This window comes from Protopterus annectens, chromosome 13.part0, assembly GCF_019279795.1.
Source record: "Protopterus annectens isolate FY-2018-M chromosome 13.part0, PAN1.0, whole genome shotgun sequence".
NCBI classification, from domain to species: domain Eukaryota; kingdom Metazoa; phylum Chordata; order Ceratodontiformes; family Protopteridae; genus Protopterus; species Protopterus annectens.
Window position 1 is genome coordinate 238,297,088 of NC_056747.1, and position 25,140 is coordinate 238,322,227.

Here is a 25,140-nt window from a genome sequence, read left to right on the forward strand (position 1 = left end):
CTTGTAACTAAATTCATTCCACAGATGCTTTGTCTTGGTTGTTTTCCTTTCTGTCATCCTTGGGTACATTTGGTTTCAGTCCAGGTTGTAGCCTGAATTAACTGCCAAGATACCAGAATACTGAATTAATAGTATTTTTTTTCTTCAAAGATCATTAGAACACAAGAAAAGGAGCTGGTGCAGTCATTTAATACTCTCTTTCCTCGAGTTGAATATATTGCTCGCTGTGGTTGGACAAAGGATGGAAAATAGTAAGTTTCTTTTTGGTTATTTCTAGGCAGTCTTTGATGTGGTCCCCAGTAAAGTGTTATTACTCTTACCATTGTGGTAACTTATGTGATCCCTTTATAGCATGCTGATAGCAGTATTTTTTGTAGTCTTTTACCATGACTTTATCTTGATTACTAAAGCCTCTTGGCCCTGTCTTGGTAACGAATGTTAGTTCTAAATTTTTTTGAGGTCATCGTATTTATTGTGCATGTATGCTTGCTTTGTCTGGGATTTTTAATTTCTAGTCAGTAAATTTCTTTCAGGCTAAGTAAGGAATCTTCTTAGGCCTTGGTATCCTTGCATTTTGCATTGCTCTATGTAGTCAAATAATTTGAAAGCAGAAGACTGTCCCTTTGCCCTTGATATTGCACCAAGTTTAATGTTTTTGTATTAATGTGAAATTGTTACTGTACAAGTATGTTGAATAAGTATCATATTCATGTCCCTTCTTAGATTTGCGTATTCACTGTCATTGTCACTCAACTTCACTTGCCCTGTCTCGAAGTTCTGTCTGGCACCATTTACTAAAACTAGGTGATCTTTTATACTTTCAGGTTTTATTTATTTTAAGTGTTTTGGCAACACTCGCTGCACGTTTAATTTTCTTTGCAATACATGTCCTTTTCTTTTTATTCAGTAATGCATTATTCCTGTCCATTTGTGGTGGTTGGTTGGGTTGGTGGGTTGTACTTCCCATAGAGTATGGGTGTTACCTGAAAGCAGCTGCTTTACTTATAGTGCTGTCAGCCTAACATTGATTATCCTTAAATTCATTTTCTAGTATTTATTAACCATTTTATTCCAGAGTTGTGCAACTTACTGAATCCTTGTACTAGCAAACAGCATCAGGTTGTTTTCACAATTGTGGTGCTGTGGAATAGTAATAGTTTCTTTTCTGCTTCCAAATGAATATACTTAACTTTTTAAAGCAGTATTTGCAGAACACGCTTTTTTACCATAAAGGTTAATTGGAGGCACAATTCTAAAACAAGCATTTCTAGATTGTTCATGGAACATTTAATGTTCAGCGTGTAGATCATTGTTGCAGTTGCCCAAATTGTATGGATCCCACCCCTCGTGTGTGGACCAGCTATTCAAAGTTTAAAGTTTCTTCCACTGGCACTGACTTTCTGGGGCTTGAGGAGCTCCATATCAAGACAATTGGAGTGCAAATTACGTTGGGTTGTTTTGCCAGTGAAAAAGTGCTTCTTTGGCAGGCCCCATGGAATTGCTAGTGATCTTTAAAGGCTTGGTAGACAAGTCCCCTATGTGGGAAACCTTCAACTGTACATCTCTTTCTGGCTCTCTCGCTCACTCCAGGGAAAGCTTGTGTTTTTTATCTTAAAATGTGCTGTTTTTGGAAATATTTTATTTTAGAACTTTAATTGTATTTCTAATGTAATGTTATATATAAGTGCGTGAACATTGAGTGGACAACTGTAGTTTTTTCCAACATTTTGCTCTGGTTCTGGGTATTTGTTTTTGGGGCAGAATCCTGTGCTTGTGGGGGGACTCATTGGTTTAATAACCTCAGAAGAATTTTTTCATTAGTGGACCGGAGTTCCACTGTGGCGACCCCTAACCGGGAAAAGCCAAAAGAAGAACTAGAACTTATTGACTCGTGCAGGATGTACTGTCTGACTTGAAGGTGTCTCTCTCAGCTTGCCTATGGAGCAACCATCTGTCTCCCTGGTTTTATCTTCCCTTGTCTGCAAGATGAAAGTTGTCTGAGTATGTCGGGCCTGCTTCTGTTTCAGCCACTTGTCACTGCTGGGGCCCCTTGTCATTCCTCTAAGCACCCACTTTTTTCTTCTGATCCTTTTGCTGTAAAGATGCAGCCATCAAAGACAGTGGAGTAGCCAGTATCTCTACAGCTGTAGGGATGCCCTTGGCAATCAAGCACAGGTCACTCTTATTGGTCTTAAGGGAGGCCAGGTTATTTTTATTTATTTTACATTTGTTTACTGGAAAAGTCTGACTGGACACAAGTCCTTTTTCAGCGGAGGCCAGGGGAGAAAAGCTCCAGTATTCCTATACAAATGTTACAGAAGTTGATTTTTTTTTTTAAATCTTTACAGAAACAGTTACATAATTAAGTTTTTACAAAAAAACAGTTACATAATGATAGACTATACTGTTCTCCAGAGTAAATATTTATAATTAGATAAAAGTTGCATAGTTATAGACTAACTTGATGAAAATGGTTACATAATGTATACAGTTGACAGAGAGGATGAAGTTTTATGATAAATGTGGACAAATGTTGGAGCAAGATCTTAGAGAGTTGAGATGAGGCCTAACCAGGACTGTTGCAAGTGCAAAACCAGGTGTCTTTCAAGTAAGATTTCAGGATTTTTTAAGTTGTAGAATAGAGCAGTTGGAGGTTATAGGGTTTGGTAATGTGTTCCATATTTTAGGAATGAAATTTGAAGAGCGATTCCCCTGCAGAGTTGTTGGCTTTGGTGATTGGTAGAAGGGGTTGGGAGGGTAGCCTAATGGTTAAGGTGTTTGCCTTACAAACACAAGATGTAGGGTTTGAGTCTCACAAGGGATATTTGGCTAGGCTTAAAATGGCTCGCAAGGGCAGTTAGCCTAGTACTAACCTATCAACCTACTAGAAGAGCATGGGATGTTATTCGTGTTCAACTGCTGCAGTCATTACATTTGGGTTATCTGCATGCAGTAGCCCTTATTCGGCCTGATTAACAAAGTCTTGGGTCTTGCGTCGGTTGCTGCCCCTTCTTCCATGACGTCAGGGGTATAAAACAAGCAGCCAACGCCATTACATCAGTCTTTCTTGCCTTGCGATGCCCGAAGCAGAAGCAGCTCACAAGCGCCAGTCAGCCGACTCCTGAAATTTTCGTTTTCGAGTTTCAGAACCGAAGTCTTCAACTAAAGCCAAGTACCCCGTTGGGGAAACTTTTTCTTGCTCCTTACCAATGTCAGTAAAAGTTAATTGCATTACTTGTGGAAAGCAAATACCTCATAAAGATTTTAATTCGTACTGTATTCCTTGCCTAGGCCCTGACCACGACGTACCTTGCTGTCGGTTTTGTGCTTTATTTAATCAGCGCAATATCAGTCGTCTGTATATTTTTGCCTCTAAATATTTTTTTTCTCAGTTTAATTATCCAGAAATGTCGTTGGCTAGCCATCCGACTACTGGGATTTTGAAAAAAATGCAAAGATAAAGATAGGCCACCGAGGTCCAAAACTGCCGATGATGCTTCTAAGCCAGTCGTCTGTATTTGGTGAGGTGCTTTCACAGCCCCTGATACCTGCTACTTCTGATTCGCAGGCCTCTACTGAGACCCATTCTGAGTCTGGTATGCCGCGACATGTCTACTATGGAACCTGTGTTTGATTCGCAGGCCTCTACTGAGACCCATTCTGAGTCTGGTATGCCGCGAGATGTCTACTATGGAACCTGTGTTTGTCTCTGCCTTAGATGGGTCTGGAGCTGCTGTGCAGGCACCGGTTTCTGAGGGTGTATTCAGGCCTACAGACTTGCATATTAAACCGACACCGCCTCCTTCATTTAGGCCTAAATCTCAGACCATGCCTAAAAAAAAAACAACGCTCAGGCCTCTGTGCCTAAAAAAACAAATAAGAATGGCTGAAGATCTTATTACTCTAATCAGGGGAAGCCAACCTCCCCCTTCTAAGAGACCTAGGACTGAAGTTATTTATGAATCTTCTGACCAGGATTCTGATTTCTCTGATTCTTCTGATGATCTGGATTTGCCCTTATCTACTTATGAGGATTCTGATGCCGAGGACTCTTCCCTCTGCTTCCCCTCCAGAGGATTTTTCTTTTGGTAAAACCTTACATACTCTAAGGGAGCATATCCACTGGGAAAGCCAGGATTTTTCTGATTCGAAAAAGAGGCTTAGGTATTTCTTACTCTTGCCTCAGCATAGGCCTTTAGCTATTCCTCCTGTACTAGACATTGTTGATGCTTTTTCGGAATCTAGTTTGGCCCCTGATTCTTTGCCCCCTGCTCCCAGAAAACCTGACAATATTACAGGGTTTCTGATTCACACAAGCTCCTTTTTAAAAATCCTATTGTGGATCCAGAGACTATTTCACAGGGACCTAACTGCATTAAGGCTTCTACTGCTAAAAATCCTACTCCTTCTGATAGAGACTCCAGGGCGCTGGCTAGATGGGGTAAGAAGGTTTACACTTCTGCAACCTTGGCTATTAGGGCTTTAAACTGACAGTTTCATATGTTAAAGTATCAGCAACATGTTGTTGGATTGCTTAAACAGAAAATGATTCCTGAATGTGCGGAAATTAAAAAAACAGGATTTAATGCATTCTGCTGAACAGGTTGGAAAACATACTTTGCAATGTGGATTTGATTCATTAGAGGCCTCTTGCAGGGCTGCTGTTACTGGGTTTGTGCTCAGAAGGCATGCTTGGCTTGAAGAGCAATCTTCCTGATCATGTTAAAGCTAAATTGTTGGATGCTCCCTTAAATCAGGACCGCCAGTTTGGCAACAAGGCGGAGTAAGTTCTTAAAAAGATGGGTGATAAAGCTAAATCTATGCAAACTGTTAAAGATTTCTTACAAGTTCAGCCTCCTAGATTTAGTAGGCACTGGCCCTCTATGAATTGGTCGTTTCCAGCTCCTTCCAGGTCTTCTCAAGCCAAACCCAGACACAGCATAAACCCCAGGTTTCAATCTCAGGGGACACGCAAGACTAAGCAGTGGGGGGTTTCCACACCCAAATCAGAGATTAGTAAGACTCCCTCCTATGGAAAGCCCTCTGTGACTTGCTTTTAAAACTTCCAAGCACTTGTCAACTGAGTGCTCCTTTAGGCAGAAAGATTGGTCTGCACGCCAAAAACTGGGAATACATTACCCAGGACAAATGGGTTGTAAATAGTATCCCAAGGATACAGATTTCACTTCCACACGTTACCAACACCAAATGGGTGGCCAGACCTACCCCAAAATCAGTGGGCAGAGGCCCAAAATCAAGTACACTCTCTCAAGCATTAGAGCTATTCAGTTGGTACCAGAAGAGGAAAAGGAACAAGGTTTCTATTCAGGACTTTTTCTGGTACCCAGAAAAGGCCATAAATGGCGTCCTTTCCTGGAACTTTCTACTCTAAATACCTTTCTGGTGATTCCAAAATTCAAGATGCTGACTCTTCATCTGCTTCCTATGCTAGGCAAAGGTGCATGGTTGGCAACACTAGACTTAAAAGAAGCATATCTGCACAACCCTATCAGGGAGTCTTGCAGTGGATACCTACACTTCAAAGCAGGCTACATGCACTATCAGTTCTCTGCACTGCCCTTTGGCTTTTCTACTGCGCCCATGGTATTCACTAAGTGCCTAGCACCAGTTATTGCATTCTGCAGGCAAAGAAATATTCAAATATATCCATACCTGGATGTTTGTCTAATTCAGGCAGAAAACCAGGACATACTTTTGAATCATCTTTCCTTTGTTCAAAGGGTACTGACTTGTTTGGGGTACACCATAAACGAAAAGAAATCACGCCTGGTACCCTGTCAAATTATATTCCTGGGAGCAAGCTTCAGTACAACTTTCCAGGTGGCTTTCCTCACGCCAGAGAAACTGACTCCTTTGACAACCTACTAAAAACAAGTGGCCACAAAAACCCAATTATCTGCAAGGCAAATACTGCAAGACTTTGGGGTTCATGGCCTCTTGCATTCTTCTAATTCCATATGCAAGGCTGCATATGAGGAAACTGCAATGGTATCTCAAAAGCCTGTGGTGTCAGTATTCACAGGATCTAGAAGCTATGATTCCTATCATACCTTGCCTACGCCTATAGTTCCTTTGGGCAGAGGCCTGCCACCAAAACAAGGTGCTACCATTCACACTACCCACTGCTGCCCAAACTTTAACAGACGCATCAGACTATATGAATGGAGGACTCACCTGGCAGTGAAGTGCATTCAGGGCAAATGGAACCAAAGTCAAATGCACCTACACATAAATCAAAAGGAAATGTTAGCTGTACAGAATGCTCTGACAGCCTTCAAGGACCACATTCTTCCAGGACAACTAATGGTAAAGACAGAACTCCACAGCATTGTGGAGCACAGTCTTGAGCTACCAAGTGAATCTACAAGCTCAATTCCTGCCAAGAAAGCTAAATGCACTGACAGATGGACTAAGCAGAAACCTCATGGACCCACAAGAATGGAAACTGTAACCAAGGATTTTCAACATGTTGACAAGCAAATGGGGGAGCCCAGATATAGACTTGTTTGCCTCCCTCCAGAACCATCAATCGGACAAATTGTGCACAAGGATTCCCTCCACAAACTTGCTTGGAAAGTGGATGCTCTATCCTTCAGCTGGAAAAACCTATCAGTTTGCCTTTCCTCCTTTACCGCTGCTCTCCAAGGTACTTCTAAAGATCAAACAGGACAAGCCAAGGACTATTTTAATTGCACCAGACTGGCCACGCCAACATTGGTACCCCATCCTGTGCAGTGTCATTCTTGGCCCCATGGCGCCTGCCTCAGACTCCTTCCCTGTTGTCTCAGCAGGAGAACCAGATTCTGCAACCTCAGCTGCAAACCCTGAACCTAGCAGCTTGGCTAATTACCTAATTTCTCCTTTACCACCCCTCAGTAAATCCGTGATTGATATCATTTTAGAGGCTAGGAGGCCTAGTACTAGAAAATCTTATGCTGCAAAATGGAAAAGATTTTGTACTTGGAACCAATCTCAAGGGATGAGTGCAGAAGTGCCTAGTTTACCTCCGATTCTACAATATTTGACTGAGATGCTTCATAAGGGCTTGTCCTTTTCCTCCATCAAAATTCATGCCTCAGCCATTTCCGCTCACTATAGCACAGAGCCTCTTCTCACCCCCTGCTCAAGCATTTCCTCAGAGGGGCCAAAAATTTAAGGCCACAGAGGAGAGCGCCAACTCCAGCCTGGGACCTTAACCTTGTCTTGGAGAAACTCTCTCTTCCTCCTTTCGAGCCAGCTGCTACTGCAGATTTAAAATTCCTTTCCTGGAAAACAGCTTTCCTTTTAGCAATCATTTCTGCAAGAAGGGTATATGAGTTATAGGCCCTTATGGCAGTGAAGCCTTTCATTTCATGTGGACAGGGTGTCCCTCGGAACCATTCCCTCCTTCATGCCCAAGGTGGTATCCAGTGTGGCTCTTAATCAGTCCATTCATTTGCCTACTTCTTTCCTCTCCCACAGAACAAAGGGGAACGGATACTGCACTCCTTAGATGTGCACAGACAACTTAGATTCTACTTGGACAGGACTAAAACCTCAAAGGAAATCTGAACTGCTGGTGGCATTTGCTGCAGGGACAGAGGGGAAAGCTATTTCAAAGCAAACCATTTTAAAATGGATAGGCCACTGCATTTCTTTCTGCTACAAACACCATGGAAAACCTACCCCACAAGGCATCAGACCCCATTCAACCAGGGCTGCATCTACCTCTACAGCCTTTCTCAGGGGCGTCCCTACAAGGGACATCCTAGAAGTTGCTACCTGGAGTTATGTACATACTTTCACCAAGCATTATCGTTTGCCAATTTTCTATAAATCCAGAGCTGGTTTTGCCACTGCAGTCTTATAGGGCCTTATAGCTGGTCCTAATTCTATTTAAATTCCTCCTCCCATCCTTAGCTTTGGGAATCTACCCAAATGTAATGACTGCAACAGTGAAACACGAAGAACATAGTACAGTTGTTTACACTTGCAATAAATGTAGATGTTCGAGTGTATTCACTGTTGCAGTCCTGATTACCCTCCCTCCAACCCCCTTTCTTCTTTTGGCTATACCTCTACTCTCGCTATGCTCAAAAAGCTTTTTGGTGTATTTGCTTTTTTGCTTGAGGTATATCCTTGTATTATAGATATAATTGCTTTCCATTAGGGGGGCACCTGACATCTGAGGCAAGAAAAACTGATGTAATGGCGTTGGTTGCATGTTTTATACCCCCTGACGACCTGACGTAATGAATGGACAGCAACCTATGCAGGACCCAAGACTTTAATCAGGTCGACTGAGGGCAACTGCAAGCAGATAACCCAAATGTAATGACTGCAACAGCGAATACACTCTAGCATCTACATTTATGGCAAGTGTACACAACTGTACGTTTTGTCTAGGTGATTCAGTATTTTGTGGGCAAAGGTTAACTGGTTGAAATGAAGCAGGTGGGGAAGTTCTAGCCATTGAGAGAAGTGCGGTGATGTGCCCTATATGACGCTTCAGTGCCAAACTTGGCAATTTTGTTGCAATAATATTTCAGTCTGTTTAGATCAGTTTTGTGGAGGTTGGTTAGAACTAGAGGCATACAGGAGGGTTGAGTGTGTGTGTGTGTACAATGGTGGCTTTTGCATCTCTTGTCAGAAATTTTCTATGTAGAGGACCTAGTTTTTTGTGGACCTTTTTATTCATCAGAGCTATGTGAATATCAAATTGCAACACCTATCAGTTTAGTGTGAGCTGCTGGGGTGGTAATGGTTTTATTTTTGGATAGGATATTGAAAGAGATTGAAGATGAGGGGGATCTTGATTGGTGGAAGAAAAGGAGCTTAGTTTTGTTGTGATTTAGATTGAGTTGAGAGTCAGTAAGCCATGATTCCACAAAGTATTTGTGGGTTAAGGAGTGGAGTTCATGTGGGGAGGAGGCTGCACATATTGAGTTGTCTGCATATTGCACCACTGTGGCTTGAAGTGTGGAGGTATGGAGTTGGTTGGTGAAGAGGGAGAAAAGTAGAGGTCCAAGGATGGAGCCTTGTGGGACCCCCTAAGGTGACAGGGAGTAGAGGGGAAAGGTAGTTTTGCCATTGGGCAGCCTGCTTTTGTCCAGATAAGTAACTTTGGAACCAGGTGATAGAGGAGCTACTAAGGTTAAGGGTAGAGAGGACACTAATGAGTTTGTGATTTACCATTTCAGACTTTTGGCAAGTCCAAAAATATATTTCTATAATGGTTTACTGTGTTAGTAAAAGACATTAGGTCTGTGGTGGTGCTATGAAAGGGACAAAAGCCGTGCTGTGTGTTTGATAGCAAATTGTGTTTGAGGGTGTTGCATCAAATTGGGTATGATGCTCTCTAGGATTTTAGATAAGGGTAACAGGATAGCGATTCTGCGATAATTACAAAGTTCTGTGGAGTTACCTCCCTTGTGTAAAGGTAGAATGATGGAGACTTTCCAAATAACAGGAACTTGGCTGATAAGCTGAGTGTTGCTACTGGATATGTTATTGCTTCTGCTCTGATTTGCAGAAATTCAGCTGGGAGATTCTGCGGCTAGGGAGTAGTTTTTTTCCCCCAAGATACTGGATGTAATGAGAAGCTGTTAGTGCTATTCTTAGGGTTGGTGGTGTGCAGAGGACGGAGTAGAGTTACTGCTGCGGTGGGATGTGGAGGGGACAGTTGCCACTGTGGGGTGGTGTGGATGGGGGCAGGGTTGTTGGAAATACTGCATTTGCCAGGGGATTGGATAGTTTCTGTAAAGTATTTATTAAATTTAAGTTGCAATGTTATCCGAGTTAATTGTTGATGGAAAGAGGGTAGCAGTTTTGCCTGGTAGAAGTATATTAAACTGCAGACCAGAACCTTTGAGGGTTTTTGTGGTGTTTTTGCTGGATATTGTGATAGTTGTGTGTCTAATTTTACTTGTTTTTTTAGCTTTTTTTCGCAATTCCAAGAAATTTATTTTGTGGTATAGGTTTTATTTTTATGAAGTTGTTCCCAAGCCTTATCCCTAACTTTCATTATGCATCTGCCTTTACTTAGCCAAGGTGCATAGTTTCCTTTAACTTTGGTTCTAGGGGTGTGTGCGGCAATTTAGCTTAAAAGGTGGTTCTAGGGGTGTGTGTGGCAATTTAGCTTAAAAGGTGGTGGTTAACAGCATCATCTAGGGGTAGCTGCCTGAGAGGCTCCCAGTTGCAGCTTTTTAGAGCTGACATAAACCTATTTGGGTTGAAGTTTTTATTTCTGTGTAGGTGGTAGGTGGTGTGCTTGGTTGGGTGAGTGTGGGTTCTTAGTGGGTTGTTGATCACCCAGGCCATCAGGGAGATAGCCTGCTTGAGATGTTAGGGTGGTGTTGACCAGAATCCAATCTAGGGTGGTCTGTCATTTAGAAGATTTGTCAGTTCTTGTAGGAGATGTAGTAATTTGGGTGAAACCATGAAGATTAATGTTGGATTCTGAGAGGTCTAATTGAGCCAGCCAATGGTAGTCGCCCATTAGGACAGTTTTTGTGGGAGGGAATTGAAGATCCAGTTTAGAATGTTTCTAGTGTGGGAATATTGTTTCCAGGTTTGATATAACCTCCTATAATGTATTTTTTGGGGGTGATTTTTAATTTGGTAAAGATAAGCTTGCAATTTTCCATGTCAGGGATGTTTGTCTATACAGTCAAGTATTAGGTGACCCTTGAATTGGATAGCTACCCCTCCCTCCCTTCCTGGTTTTCCTGTCATTACGTATATTGTATCTGGGGGATATAATTTTGTTAGGTTTTACTGTTGTCTCTGTTAATATTACAATATCAGGAGAGTAGAGCGTGCAGAGTATGGATTTTATTTGCAATACTTACATTCGTATTCAGGAGGAGAAAGCAAGATTAGTTTTTATGGTGCAATATTCCTGGGTTGAACCTATTTGAGTAGTTGACTGTTTTATGTAGGGAACTTGGACCAAGTGTAGGGTGTATATCCCCAGAGCGGTTTAATTACTTGATAAGGTGTAAGAAGAGTTTGGTAAGCTTGTTATGTAGCTTGGTATGTTTTATGCAGGTTTGGGATAAGGATGCTAAAGGTAGGATTTTGTTTGAGTGGTAATCTGTTGCTAGTATGGAAGAGGGTTGGGAGTTCTGTTTAGTTAGATGGTGGTATGCTGAGGATGTTTGGCAGGGAGGGGGGTATAGTTGAGTGCAGTTGAATGTAATGTGAGGTGGAGTATAGGAGCAGTAGCAGAGAGCTAGTGGTGGTGTGGAGGGCTGTAAGTTTAACTGCTTTAAATTGAGGTGATGCATTTTTTCTTTTGGTTGGCCTTCTGGAATTTTTTTTGTTGGTCATTTGGAATTCTGTTTAGTGTGATTGTGATAGAATTGGGTTTGAGCATAGAGAAGTGTTTACTAGTGAGGGTATATGGTGGGTAACTAGAAATTAGAGAAGTCATGTTAATGATATATGTAGGTGATTGGATTAATTAGTTTGGGTGTGGAGTTTGAGTAGGTAGTAGTGTGTTGGGGCTAGAAAGTATTAGAAAGTATAAATATAAAGGATGTGATGGGTGGGAATAGGTGTAAGGCAGGGGAGTGAATGGTGCAGGCTACACCACTGGGAAGTTTGCAAAGAAACAATCAGGAAGGTAATTTGGTATGTTTATATTTATTGAAGGGAAGGTAGCAGCTGCAGTTTCTGATGGTTTATAAGAGCCGTGTTTTATACAGTGGAAGAGTTTATCAATTACGAATTAAACTATGCATTGAGATGTAGGATTTGTTTCTCAGGTATAGGTTCACAGGCTGTATATTGGTAAGGTCTGACTTGCTTGTCATTAGAGGGACCTGCGGTATGGCTTGTTGGAAAGTCGTTTTGATAGCTTGTAAGGTTCTTATTAAATCCAGGATAAATGCAGATATTTTACCTGAAAAGGAAATATGTCCAGTTAGAATGCAGTTTAGGCAGTAAGCTAAGACAGAAGTAGCAGGGCTCAGGAGTGGGGAAGGGGATTAGAGTTAGAGAGGGCAGGAATGAGTGAGGTCTCAAGTGGGCTACCACAGATGAACAGGTAGAGTAGAATGGGAAGAGATAAATCAGGTAGCAGGTCTTAATATTTGCTAATGTCAGGTTATTACTGTTAAGGCCAAAATAGAACAAATTTAATGAATCATGTTTCATTGTATGAGAGCTGTGGTTATGGCCAAGTCTTAATAGTATTGGAGCACTTTTTAACTTTTGATACAAGCTTTTGTAAAGTATTAGTGTATTGAATTTGTTCACAGACAGCAGTTACACTGACATTCCCAGTTGAGGTCAAATACAAATGAAATACCCACAGAACACTGTTTCTCAGTAAGTGTTATAGTAGTATTTACAAATAAATATGTATATTATCCAAAAGCTGGTAAACATCTGCGCGACTGTGAGCTGAGTCCTAGGGTCTGAGCTGTGTGTAAGGAATTGGCAAATGTGCAGTTCTCAGCTTTCTTACCATTTGTACATTGCACAGTTAATCAGTAACATGTTATGGCTACCGTAGTGGTGTTACATTGAATAGGCAATCAGTGCAGTGCTATGCGACTTTGTGCTGTCTCAGCATTTCGCATTGCATATGAGAATAATGCAATACCATGCATAGGAGATTAATGAAATGCCTTGTACCTTTCAGGTCTGTTTTAGTACTGTACTTTAAGTAGGCTTTTAGAAAGTGTCTAAACAGAAACAGACAGCAAATGTATGCTGCATTGAGTTTGCGCTCTATAGAGGTTGGATATTTGCAGTAGTACTGCTTCTCCACTATCTATTACTCAGCATTAAGGACAACAGTTTTTAAACTAAAACAATCGGACGACCCGCTTTGACTTTCACCAGACACTAACAACTCAACCAGTTCTACAAGCTGATATCTAACACACTCAGTTTTTCAACAGTGATTACACCAGTTTCAGTTCATTTGAAATCCTATATACACTAATATCTCTGGTAACATCCATGCCACATACAATATAACACTTTCCATATGGATTTAACAGAGAATATTCCACATGTTTGCGTTGCTATAGCAGCAGATATAAATCCTGATTATACAAGTACATCTGAAGTGGTTAACTTCATTTTATCTGCAACCTGTGGGATAAGGATCCGTATTGGATCCGAGCCGGCAACTTTTTTTCTAGCATCTGCTCCAAGCTCAGAGCTCCTCTCCTTACCCACAATGCCCTACCATCTCCTATCTTCCCTTCGATCTAGTTTGCTGTGCCAGTAGTGTGCATCGTGGTCTCCTTTGCTCTGAGCTCAGGGATAGTAAGTGGTATTTCTTGTATCTGGTGTGTGTTTGAGTGAATATTTTCCTTCCTTCCCCTTGTTTAGTATCTCGCGTGTTAGTCTGTGTTTTAAAAAAAAAAAAAAAAAAATTTAGAGTAGTTAGGCCTGCCCTTCCCAACCTGTGTTTGTGTGGGTTTTTTTTGGTAGGAAGTGTTTGTACTTTTCGGTGCAGGACTATGGCTGATCTGCCAAAGCCTGTTTTCAAAACATGTACAGTGTGTGGCCATAAGTTCTCCCTGGTTGATGGTCACACTCTGTGTAATTTGCTTGGGAGTAGCACATTTGTCCATTCGATGTGCTATCTGTTCTGGTTTTAATCTGAGGGCCGTTGGGGATTGGAAGGCCAAGCTAGTAGCCAAAGGCCTTCTCCCTGCTGCCATGCTGGATTCGGCCTCTGTCTCTAGTGTTCCTACCTCCCACCCAGACAGGGACTCAACCTCCCTCTTCTTCTGGTGATTGGTCTTCTAAAGACAAAAGCGTGGCTGACAAGGAAAAAGAAAGAGAAAAAGATAAAGGTGCAGAGAGGATCGGGAGAAAAGGAAGGACAGACATTGTAAGAGATCCCCAGACAGGGAGCTCTTAGTCCCCCTTCTAAGACCATGAGGACTGTTTCTCCACTGCTCCGGTCTTTTCATTTCTCACCAGAACCATTGGAACATTCGGACCAGAGGCCTTCCTCCCCATTGCGCAGACCAGCCAGATCAGAGTCTGTGTCCTCTTAGAGGTCGACTTGGAGCCTATCGGACATGGACAGGATGATGCGGAGATTCATTCAGACCCAAATTGAAATGGGAGACTTGCCAGGCCCCTCTCCCTCTGGAGGGGGGACCTCCATGCCTCTTTTCCACCCAATCTTTCCTTCCCCGATCCGTGCTTCGGGGCTGTTGGATCCGAGGTTTTTCAGAGGTGGTAGCTCGGTGCCGACTGCTCCTCCTATCTCTACTCCGGCTGTCAACTTGAGTTCCTCTAATCCGACTTGTTTGGATCTGAGTGACTCTCGGAGCCGCGGACAGGGAGTCTGATCTGGGGTAATGGATTCTTCGGCTCCAACCTTTTCGGATCTGATCAGTTTCCTCTGACCTCTGGTTACCCTGGCTTCGGCTTTGGTCCCCGCTTCGCATCCGGGGAGAGCTTCTCCCTCTGCCTTCGAAGTGGTGGCGAGGGTTCTCTCCCAGGGATTGAGACCCCAGCCCATTCCCTCTGATGCCACCCAGGCCTCCCTGAATTTGGCGATGATTCCCTTCATCCTGTCTCAGGGACAGCCTGTGCCAGAGGATCCCCAGGTTAATTTCCCTGAGGAAACCCCTGCGGCTCCCGAATCCTCTTCTGAAAGTCCCACTGAAGAGGGTCACCGTAAGCGCAAATGCAAAAGGAGGCACTTGGACTCCCCAGAGTCCCTCACTACGGACACTGACGTAGATGAAGGTTCCCCCAGGTCACCTCCCGAAGACGTCTCCTTCAGAGAAATCATGGAGGTCCTCCGCCAGAGGGGAGGTTGGTCAACCCAAAACCTTCTGGGGATGAGTCAGTGTTCCTGGAGGCCTTTGGCACAGGCCCATCTACTTCCTGTGTCCCCACCAGCCGCCACCTTGGTGGAACTCATCATACAAGGGCATGGAAGAAGCCTGACACCGTAGAGCCCATCCCCAAACACCCTGACAGATTTTATCTCCCCCTTCCGACAGACAACCTTGGTTAAAAGGAGTCCCAGTTGATGCTATGTTGGTTGCAGTGGCCGCAAAGAAGGAAATAGCACAGGAGTTCCTCAGTCCACCCTCCAGACAAAGGAGTCCAGGTCAGTGGATAGGTTTGGGAAGCGTGTCTATTCCTCAGTGACCTTTTCAATCCATGCGCTGAATTTGGCTCGTGATTCTGCTTCAGCGAGACCTTGCTTTGGAATTCGCTGAATCGCCCCCAGAGTCTTTATCGCCGCAGGACAGACAGTTGTTGGCGAAAATGTCTACTCTGAAGTCAGTCTCAAACATGTTGCTGCGATTTCTTCCCCATGCCATGGAAGGAGCAGCTAGGGCAACTGGGACAGGCTAAGCCATGAGGTGTCCTGCCTGGCTTAGGTTGTTTCAGTTCGCAGACCCTTTCAAGGCATCGTTTATCAATGCTCCCTTCGGTTCTTCCCTTTTTGGGAAGACAGTATGTGACAGCTTGTCCAGAGCGAAAAGGACGGGAAGACTTTGTCTGCTGTCAGAGTCCACTTCTCTAACAGTCAGCGGTCCTTCTCTAGGAATCAGATGGCAGAAGAAAATTTGGTTCAGAAAATCTCATTTTTCCCGGGACTCTCAGGACAACTATTCCCCCAGAGGGGGACAGGATTGATGCCGACCCAGAGGTAGAGGGGGTACCAGGGATTTTGCATCTAGGGAACCCTTTTCTGATGGACCCGGTCAGCAGCCCTGAGGGGTTGCCCAACTGTCCTACTCTGGAGGCAGTCGGGGGGGATGATTGTCCTTACACCCAGCGGCATGGGAGTTCATTACGACAGATCGCTGGGTTTTACAGATGATATCCAGAGGTTACTCTGTCCCATTTGTTACTCCAAATATTACAAAACACCTCCCAGATGTTCCACCCGCTCGCAGGGAAGGCCGCAGCTCTAGAGGTTTCAAAGCTGCTTCTCAAACAAGCCATCGAACAGGCCCCCTCCCCGATCAGTCCGGATAAGGCGTCTACTCAAAGTTCTTTTTGGTGCCAAAAAAGACTGGGGACCTCAGGCCCATTCTTGACCTGTCAACATTAAACCTGTCGGTAGCCAAACAAATTCCAGATGGTCACCCTACAGTCCATTCTACCTCATCTCCAAGAATGCGACTGGATGTGCTTGTTAGACCTCCAGGATTCTTACTACCATATCAAGATGCACAGAAGCTCCAGGCGGTTTCTGCGCTTCCGGCTGGGAGCCAGTCATTTTCAGTTCAGAGCCCTACCCTTTGGTTTCACCACAGCCCCCAGGGTGTTCACCAAGGTAATGGCAGTTGTAGCGGCTCACCTGAGGCTTTAGGGTATTCAGGTGTTTCCATACCAGGATGACTGGCTCTTTGCTGCACCCAACAAGCATCACTTGTGTCTGGCCCGAGACCATTTCATTCGGTTGGCAGATCTACTGGTAATTAGTCAATGTTCACAAATCCCAATTGCAACCAGTACAAATTCTAGACTTCATTGGGGCACAGCTAGACACTTTGCAGATGAAGGTACTCTTAACTCCAGACAGGATCCTACACCTCAGGTGCCACATAGCTAAGATAGGAACTCCAAGTCTCCAAAGGCGGGCGAGGTTCTCCGGGCTCTGGGCTCCATGGCTGCTGCCATATCGATTTTCCCTTGAGCGCAATTACATGCGGGTTCTTCAATGGATTCTGGCTGTTCAATGGTCTTGGCTAGACCTGCCCATGGAATTTCCGATCAACATCAGTCATGTCTGCAGGACATTCTTTGGTGGTTAAGTTCACCAGAGATATCAGAAGGACGCCCCTTTGCATCCTCTCCAGTCCAAGCCACAGTGACCATGGACGCCTCCCAACTCGGGTGGGGGTGACACTGTTTGGGAAGGACAGTCTAAGGCACATGGTCCCAGTCAGAGACCAAGTTGCACATAAATGTTCTAGAGATGAGGGCAGTGCTTTTAGCGTTGGAAGCCTTTTACACAGTCCTCCCTCTCTGATAGAAATTCAGTCCGACAACATGTCGGTTGTCTGGTATATCAACAAGCAGGGGGGAACCAGATCCTACCCCCTATGTCTCGAGGCCATGAGAGTGTGGGAATGGGCGATTTCCACCGGTGGTTTCTGATAGCAATGCACATCCCGGGGTGCTCCAACATTTTAGTGGACAGATTTGAGTTGGGCCATTCTGATGCCATACGAGTTGTCCCCCGAAACAGTAGCGGAGGAGGTCTTCCTTGCATGGGGTCAGCCTTGCTGCGATCTCTTCGCATCTCCTTCCAACGCGCAGTGCAGCAAGTTCTTTACTCTGATTCCCTCACCAAGGGAAGTCCCCAGAGACACTTTAGTCCATGCTTGGCCCCCCTGGGCTTTTGTTTGCTTATCCACCATTGCCACTCATTCAGAAGTTTCTTCAGAAAGCTTGCTGACTGCAGTGCAAAGTAATCCTCATTGTCCCGTTCAGGCCTCGTCAGGTTTGGTTCCATTCCTTTGGTCTCATCTCTTAACTCCCCTGTGGGTTCTGGATCCCTGCCCGGATCTAATCTCCCATCTGTAGGGGGCACATCCGCCCGATCTGGGCAGCCTCAAGCTGACAGCCTGGTTGCTCCAGTTCCGTTAATTGCCAGGACTTCCCGGTCTTTCATCCCCGGTAAAATCTGTTCTGGTGGCTTCTCTGAGACTCCACTAAGAAACTTTATTGCAGTAAATGGAAGCACTTTTCCATTTAGGCCTCAGAGAAAAATAGATCCCTTTACAGCCCCTGTTCCAGCGGTGTTGGATTTCCTGTCTGGCATCTTTCAACAAGGAGCTAGTTCCTCCACAGTGAAAGTACAATTGCCAGCCATTTCCAGTTTTCACGTTGGTGAAGACAACATGGCCTTGGCCTCCTCTAGGCTGTGTAAGGCTTTTCTTAAAGGTACTTTTCTGTTATGTCCACCTGTCAAGGATTCAGTGCCTCCTTGGAACCTTACTTTTGTTTTACAGGCATTGGTGGCTCCACCTTTCGAACCTGCAGCTTCGGTGGATTTCAAATTTTTGTCCTGGAAAACCGCTTTCCTAGTCACCATTACGTTTGCTAGGAGGGTTTCTGAGCTTCATGCTCTGTCTGCCATGCCTCTGTATTTGGTCTTCTGTAAGGATAGGGTCTCCCTCCGTACTAATCCTTCCTTCTTACCTAAAGTGGCATCTGAAGCAAACATAAACCAGTCCATTAATCTGCCTTTTTTCTTTCCTACCTTCCAAAATAAAGGTGAATACAAACTCCATTTGTTGGATGTTCATAGACAGCTTAGTTTTTATCTTCATAGAACAAAGTCTTTCTGTAAGACTTACCATTTGTTTGTTTGCTTTTCCAAAGCATTTATGGAAAAATCTATTTCTAAAGTTTCTTTGGCCAGATGGATCACTCTTTGTATTTCACATGCCTACAAAGTAAAAGGTTTATCTCCTCCTGATATTGTTAAGGGTCACTCTACCATGTCCATGGCGACTTCTGCTGCTTTTTGGTCCAGGGTGCCTTTTGACGATATTTGTGCAGCAGCGACCTGGGCCAATTCACATACCTTCATTTCCCATTACAAATTAGATCTGATTTCAAGGAGTAGAGCATCCTTTGACTCTGCGGTGCTCAGGAATATCCTTCCATAAAGGCCTCCCAGGTTCGGAGTAGCTTGGGACTCTGTCCCACAGGTTGCAGATAAAATGAAGTTAACTACTTCAGCTAAGTTTTGTACTCACCATAACGTTCCATCTGAGTAGTTATACTTCATTTTTCTGCAACATTCCCTCCCTCCCTCCATCCCCCAGACCTTGTCCTGTCTTTTCAGGTTTGGTTTATTGGGTTGAGTTGCTTATGTTTTTAGTTGCAGCAAACTCTATCTGAGGAAAGATAGGAGAGATGGTAGGGCATTATGGGTAAGAGGAGGAGCTTGAAGCAGATGCTAGAAAAAAAGTTGCCGGCTCTGATCCGATATGGATCCATATCCCACAGGTTGCAGAAAAATTAAGTACAACTACTCAGATGGAATGTTATGGTTAGTACATAACTTCTTTTTTAGCACAGTGAATGTTATTAAGTCCTTTAGCTTTTACTAACTACCAGGGCTGCAGTTGCCGAGTTGAGAAGGGGAGAGATGGAAAGAAGGTGCCAAAACCAGATTGAGGATTTTAAATGATGCAAAGCATCATGGGAGGAGAGGATTATCCAACACTAGGAAGAGTATAGGATTCCAGGAAATGCAGTCTTTGGTTGCAAAACTAAATGGGGGATACTACTGAGAAGAGCTACACCTGTGGGAGGCTTATGCAAAAAAACAAGGAAGGTAATTTTGTATGCTTAAATTTATGAAGGGAAGCTAGCAGCTACAGGTTCGGGTGGTTTATAAGAGCAGTGTTGTTCTGTACAGTAATGGAAGAGTTTTCTTATCAGTTGCAAATTAAATTATGCATTTAAACATACTTAGAATTTGTTTCTCAAGTATAGGTTCACAGGCTGCATGTTGGTAAGGTTTGATTGCATTGGAGGGACTTCTGGTATGGCTTGTTGGAAGGTCATTAGCATCCTTCACTTAGCTGGGAAAGGGAACATGCATCTTGGGTTGACGTGCTTTCTGTGAGCCCCCCCCAGTGATTTTCCAAGGATAAATGAAAGTAGTGAGAAAGCCTTCCTGTTTCCATAGACAGGAAGGGTTTATAAGGATTGGCCAAAGAGCTCCATAGTGCTTTTGTTTCCTTGCCTTCTCTTTCTTCAGTCAAGAGAGAATTCTAAACTGGATTTTCAGTAAGAACAGTTGTATTACACGGGATGATCGTACCTCGGGAACTTAAGTCTAAACATTCTGATTCTGAAGAAAGTATGGTTTGAGATTTCCCTCAATGTTTTTCCTTTTCTGAGACTTTTGAGATGAAAAGTTCTACAGTGGAAGCAAAATGAAATTACTTTGGCATAGAAAATATCATGATTTGTTATAGATGAACATGCCTAAGTCTTCAGCTGCTTCCAAGTGTTGCCTGCTTTAGAAAATGTTTTGCTCACAGTTTCTGATTTACACAATAGACTTCCTAGGGGTAGGAGACTGGTGTCTGTTTTCTAATCCTAAAGAAGACTCAACAGTGATTTCTTCATCTGAAATTGCTTTTGCTGAATAGTTTAATGCTATTAAACCCATCTTTCCTGAAAGGGTTGGGAAAGCAATAGATAAGTTATGGAAGAAAATGTATTCTTGTTCAGCATTCAGAATTTTGAATGGTCAAGCTTTCATGCTAATGTTTTTATTATGAGAACATACAGAAGTTAATGGTTAATTTTCTTCTGAGATTAAAACTAATCTTTGTCTCCAACATCTTTACATATATACATACAGATATTTCAACCACAGGCAGTAATACCCTTCTAGTCTGCCAGTGTACCAAAACAGTTCCCATAATAAATGTCCAGGCTGCTCTTAAAAAAATATCTAAACTAGTACTTGCTTTAATGTAATCGGGTAGTTTGCATACATCAGCTGCTCTGATAACCAATTTTGTACACTTCTCGTTCTATAGAATCTTAAGTGTAGGTTGTCTGTTGATTCTGTGCTACTTTTTCATAATACAAACATTCCCAGAGTTAACCCTTTCTAAATGCTGTGTACACCTGAATAAGGTCTCCCCTTAAATGTCTGTATGAGACAGTGTACAAGTTCAGATATTTAAGTCTTTCATAACTTAAATTTTTGCATCAATGGATGCCCTTGGTATATTTCCATTGTACTCATGCTAGTTTTCTTTCTAGGTTTCCATATTCCATTCTCTGGTTTGCGTCTAATATAACTAACAGTGACTTCACAATTATTTCTTAGACTTTATAAATCGTATGCTGCCTATAGTTCTGTTACTGTTTAACCAATTGGTTGATATTAGGAAAAACTCAAATCTGGATCTACTATATATCCATGTCCTTAAGTGGATGTACAGTTTCAGTCCCTTTGTGCTGTATTAAGTATTTACCTTTTCAGTTTGCTTCCCAAATATCATATGATTAGTTTTTGATGCATTTATCAGCATATTCTCTGGTACCCAAATGGTAACCTGTCAAGTTCTTATGCAGACATGCCATGTCTGTAACACACATGATCAGTTTACCTCATGTCAAGTCATTAGCATGCAGACTGTAGAACATCTCAGGTGAGCGATATGAACGATACAATCTAAACAAACATGGGTCAAGGATAGAGCACTGAGACACCCTAATTATAACCTTGAATTTCACCTGTCCAGTTTCTGTGTGATACTTTTCATGTCCTATTTGGAAACTGTGCAGCTGTCCTTAAGAGTACATCAGTACCTAGTTGCTCTAATTTGTTCAGTATTTTGTGACACTGTCAAATGTAAAAGTTAAATTTATGTAAGTTACATCAAAGCATAATTTTATTCACAGTTGTTATATTGCTATAGATCATGATGTTACACAGGGTTATAGATCTGTTTTCAACATATGCGTGCTGATACGTTTCAAGTCCCAACATTTACAAGTCTGACAATTTATTTAATATAAACTTTTCCATGTTTTCCACAACATGAAAGTAACCTTTTGGGTCTGACTCTAGATGTGTCCTACTTCCCTTTCCCTTAGTGACATGTTTAGCAAGTGCATAAATCCAATTCTGAGGAATCTCCCCGTATTTATATGACCTAATAAAGAACTGATAGTTTTATTCTAAATGCATGCGGAAGTGTTCTCGCATTATTGCAGATTCAGTCTCCTCCCTTTGCTTTGTTTGGATCCAATTTGTGTAGTTCTTTTTCAACTTTGATTTCAGTATCTGAGGCGACTAGGATGTCACTAGGGCAGTTTATCACCACCTTTGTGGAGCAAAACTGCTTTGCATAAGATTTTATAAATATATCTATAATCTGTGTCTGAGAATATATTTTAGAATCTACATAGTTTATCAATATGCATGTCTTACTACATCTTCTACATCTGTAAATGGTTTCCTGTTATGCTTGATAACTGATGAAAATTAATATAACTGATGAAAATTTATATAAAGATTTCTTGATCTTGTCTCCTACTGTTTTTCTGTCCAGCTTATTTCAGTCTTCAAAAGTCATAGTTCAGCCTCTTTTCTACTTTTGTTTCTCACCTTAATCAAGTATCTTGCTCTTATAGAAATATAACCTGATTAACCTTTTTTTTTATTTTCATTCAAACAGTTTCTCTTAACTTTCCACATTCCTTCTGCAGTTTTTCCACTGAGTGCATCACTCCAGTTTACATATGATTTGCTTCCATGTAATCTGGTAATATTTCTGTGTGTTGGGTTTCAGTTTGGCAGAATTATCTAGGATCAAATTAACCTTTATAACCCCATTATCCCTGCACATCAGTGATGGTAAAATTTGTGAAGCAGCAGTAATTTTTTTAGGAAATCAAGCAATGCATAGTATGTTCCATTCTCTGGGCATTTTTGCAGTCTGAAGCAATTGTTCCTGAACATATATTGTAAATTTCCTAATTAATGTTGCTCAATCAGTACTATTCCAGTCTGTTTCTGGTAATTAAGTCTCCCTCCACTATTATTCTTTGTGTTTCATATAAAAAATATGAATTCATCTAGGTCATCAGCACTTGACTTTGTTGGTCTTTACACTCCAGATGTGTTCCAGGGTCGTCTTGTCACATTTTCACAGTGTACATATAGTATTGGTGGTGTTGACCTTTTAGTAAATAGAGGTCTCATTACTTTTTAATCCCTTTCATAATACCTCCACCTGATCTTTTATTAGATGTCAGAATAAAAATGTTTATACTCACAGAACTAGTTTCCCTGTCATTGTTCTTTAACCATGTTTCACAAACAATATCATCAGTCTTATGGGAGCGTAGCAAATTTTCCAGTATTCTTTATGCTCCTAGCATTTAAAACAGTCAGAGATGCATCAAACATTGCTATCTGAACTGTTACATTTTTGACTTGGCAAACATCCTCCCTTGTTTGTCATGTATTGCAGACTCTGCTGCAGAAATTTTCTTCCCTCTTATGACAAGTGCTTGAAATACTGTCCAAACGAGTGTGCCCAAAGTTAGGCTTGGGTCCTCTACACAATTCTATTTTTTAAACTTGAATTTTTTTAATTTAAGTATTTACCCAAAATGTTTTTATTCACAGTAAGCTGACTGACCTATCTATGTGATTTGTGAAAAATGCATCCTAACACTTGTACGGGCTACGCTATCTGTGAAGACTGCAAGTTCCTTACTAAGAGTCAGTCTCCTTGTGGATGAGATCATTTGTACCATCTTGAATAAAATATCCATATTCCCTTACATTAAGGTACTCTGAGGCCTTTCTGTTCTGTATTTTTGCTGCTGGCAAGCATGACTACATTTGATGTCCATTATCATCTGCAAATACAACTATCAGTTCCTCTAAATTTCAGATTACAATATTATCTTTTCTGACCATATCTGGAGAATCTTTAACTTGTAGTTGGTAATATCTACTCTATGAATGGTTAAAGAATGATCATCTTCACCATTAATCTAATCCCACTGTTTTTATTTCTTATAATAATTGCATGCATACAGTTCTCATCCTGGCTTTGTACACCCACAGCTTAAGCCACAATGTCAACTTTTTATCTTTTTCCTTATAGTAATGTTCCTCATTGCTTCTATATTTTGTTTTCTTTCTTTTCAGCTGACCCTTGCTTCTTTTTTTCCTATTTCATTTGGAAAAATTATATTTTTTTCTGTAGACTGAAGGCTTTCTAGTAGAAAATGTTGTTGGTGTATTACATAAATCATTGCCCTTTTTAGTATGTTTTCTCTCTGCTTTAATCAGTTTTATTTCCTTGTTGTTTATTGTGAGCTTCCTGTATTTTCTAATATCTGCTTTGAATCGTCAACTTGCTGAATACTTGTAACCTGAAACCCAACGTTGTCAGTGGTATTATCTTATTCAGTAGGGGTTGTGATTTTAACTGACAAGACACGTTGTCTCCTCACAGTAAGACGTTGTTCTGTTCGATTCTTAGCTAAAGCGTCTTCTGTATGGAGACAAGCATGAATGGGCGTACCTTCGTTGAAGGTTGTGCACCAGGCCTGGCAAGTCGGTACGTAAAAATCTACTGCCAGTCATTAGCGGACCCCTAACTGGGAAAAGCAGAAAGATACAGCAACACTTCCTTCCCAAACTACCCACCCAAAGCCAAAATCTTAGAGAAATGTATTCTGCTGCAACTCCTCAACCGCCTTACCACAAACAACCTCCTTCCCAATACCCAGCATGGTTTTAAACCCCAGTATAGCACAAACACAGCCTTGGTATCCTTCACCAACACTGTTCATCACCTTATGAGCAAAGGACAACTAGTGTCTGCAGTTGTCCTGGACATGTCAAAAGTTTTTGACACCATTTCCCACCAACTATTCAACAAACTTACTGCACTCCATCTCAGTCCAGCATCCCTGATGTGGTTTCAAAGTTATCAAACAGTCAACAGGCTACTAAATGGAAGAACAATCTCTCCTCACTACTCCCATTATCCACCAGGGTACCCCAAGGTTCAGTACTTGGTCCCCTGCTATTTATCTTATTTACTAATAACCTTAATTCCGCAACCCAACTTACCGTAATCATACAATGCGCAGATGATGCATCTCTTATCCGCTCAGGTCCTTCCCCACAACAACAAGAAAAGATGCAAAAAGTATTCCTGGTAATTAAAACTTTCCAATCAAACCATCAACTCATCCTCAACCCTAATAAGACCAAATTAATAATTTTTACTAACAAAACCACCAAGCAAAGCTCTTTACTCCTCTGTTCATTCTACAAATGGTACCAAAATTGATCCAACAAACCAGGTCATGCTCCTAGGTATTACAATAGTTGACCATCTCAAATTAGATATTAATTTTTCAGTTACTATTAACTTCTCCTCCAAACTTGGTGCTCTCTACAGAGCCAAACCTTACCTAACACCCCAAGCCAGGCTAGCCACAGCTAGATGTCGGCTTCCCTCTACACTTATGTATTGCTCTCATCTTCACCAGCTTACGCAAGACTGATCTTCATAATCTAGAAGCTTGCTCTAACAAAATTGCAATGTTTGCCACAAATCAACCCCATAAAGCCCCTGATAGTTCTGTTCTTTTACAACTTAACTGGCT

The 25,140-nt window shown here is 42.1% G+C and overlaps 1 protein-coding gene across 2 annotated transcripts in view; it reads left to right on the plus strand.

Annotated features, from left to right (window-relative positions):
* DPP9 (dipeptidyl peptidase 9) overlaps positions 1–25,140 on the plus strand; it is a 1,882,741-nt gene that overhangs the window by 442,583 nt on the left and 1,415,018 nt on the right. For both annotated transcript variants that reach the window (XM_044053788.1, XM_044053789.1), the window contains exon 10: positions 151–251. In XM_044053788.1, coding sequence (XP_043909723.1) covers positions 151–251 — 101 coding nt within the window. The remainder of the gene's footprint in view (positions 1–150; positions 252–25,140) is intronic.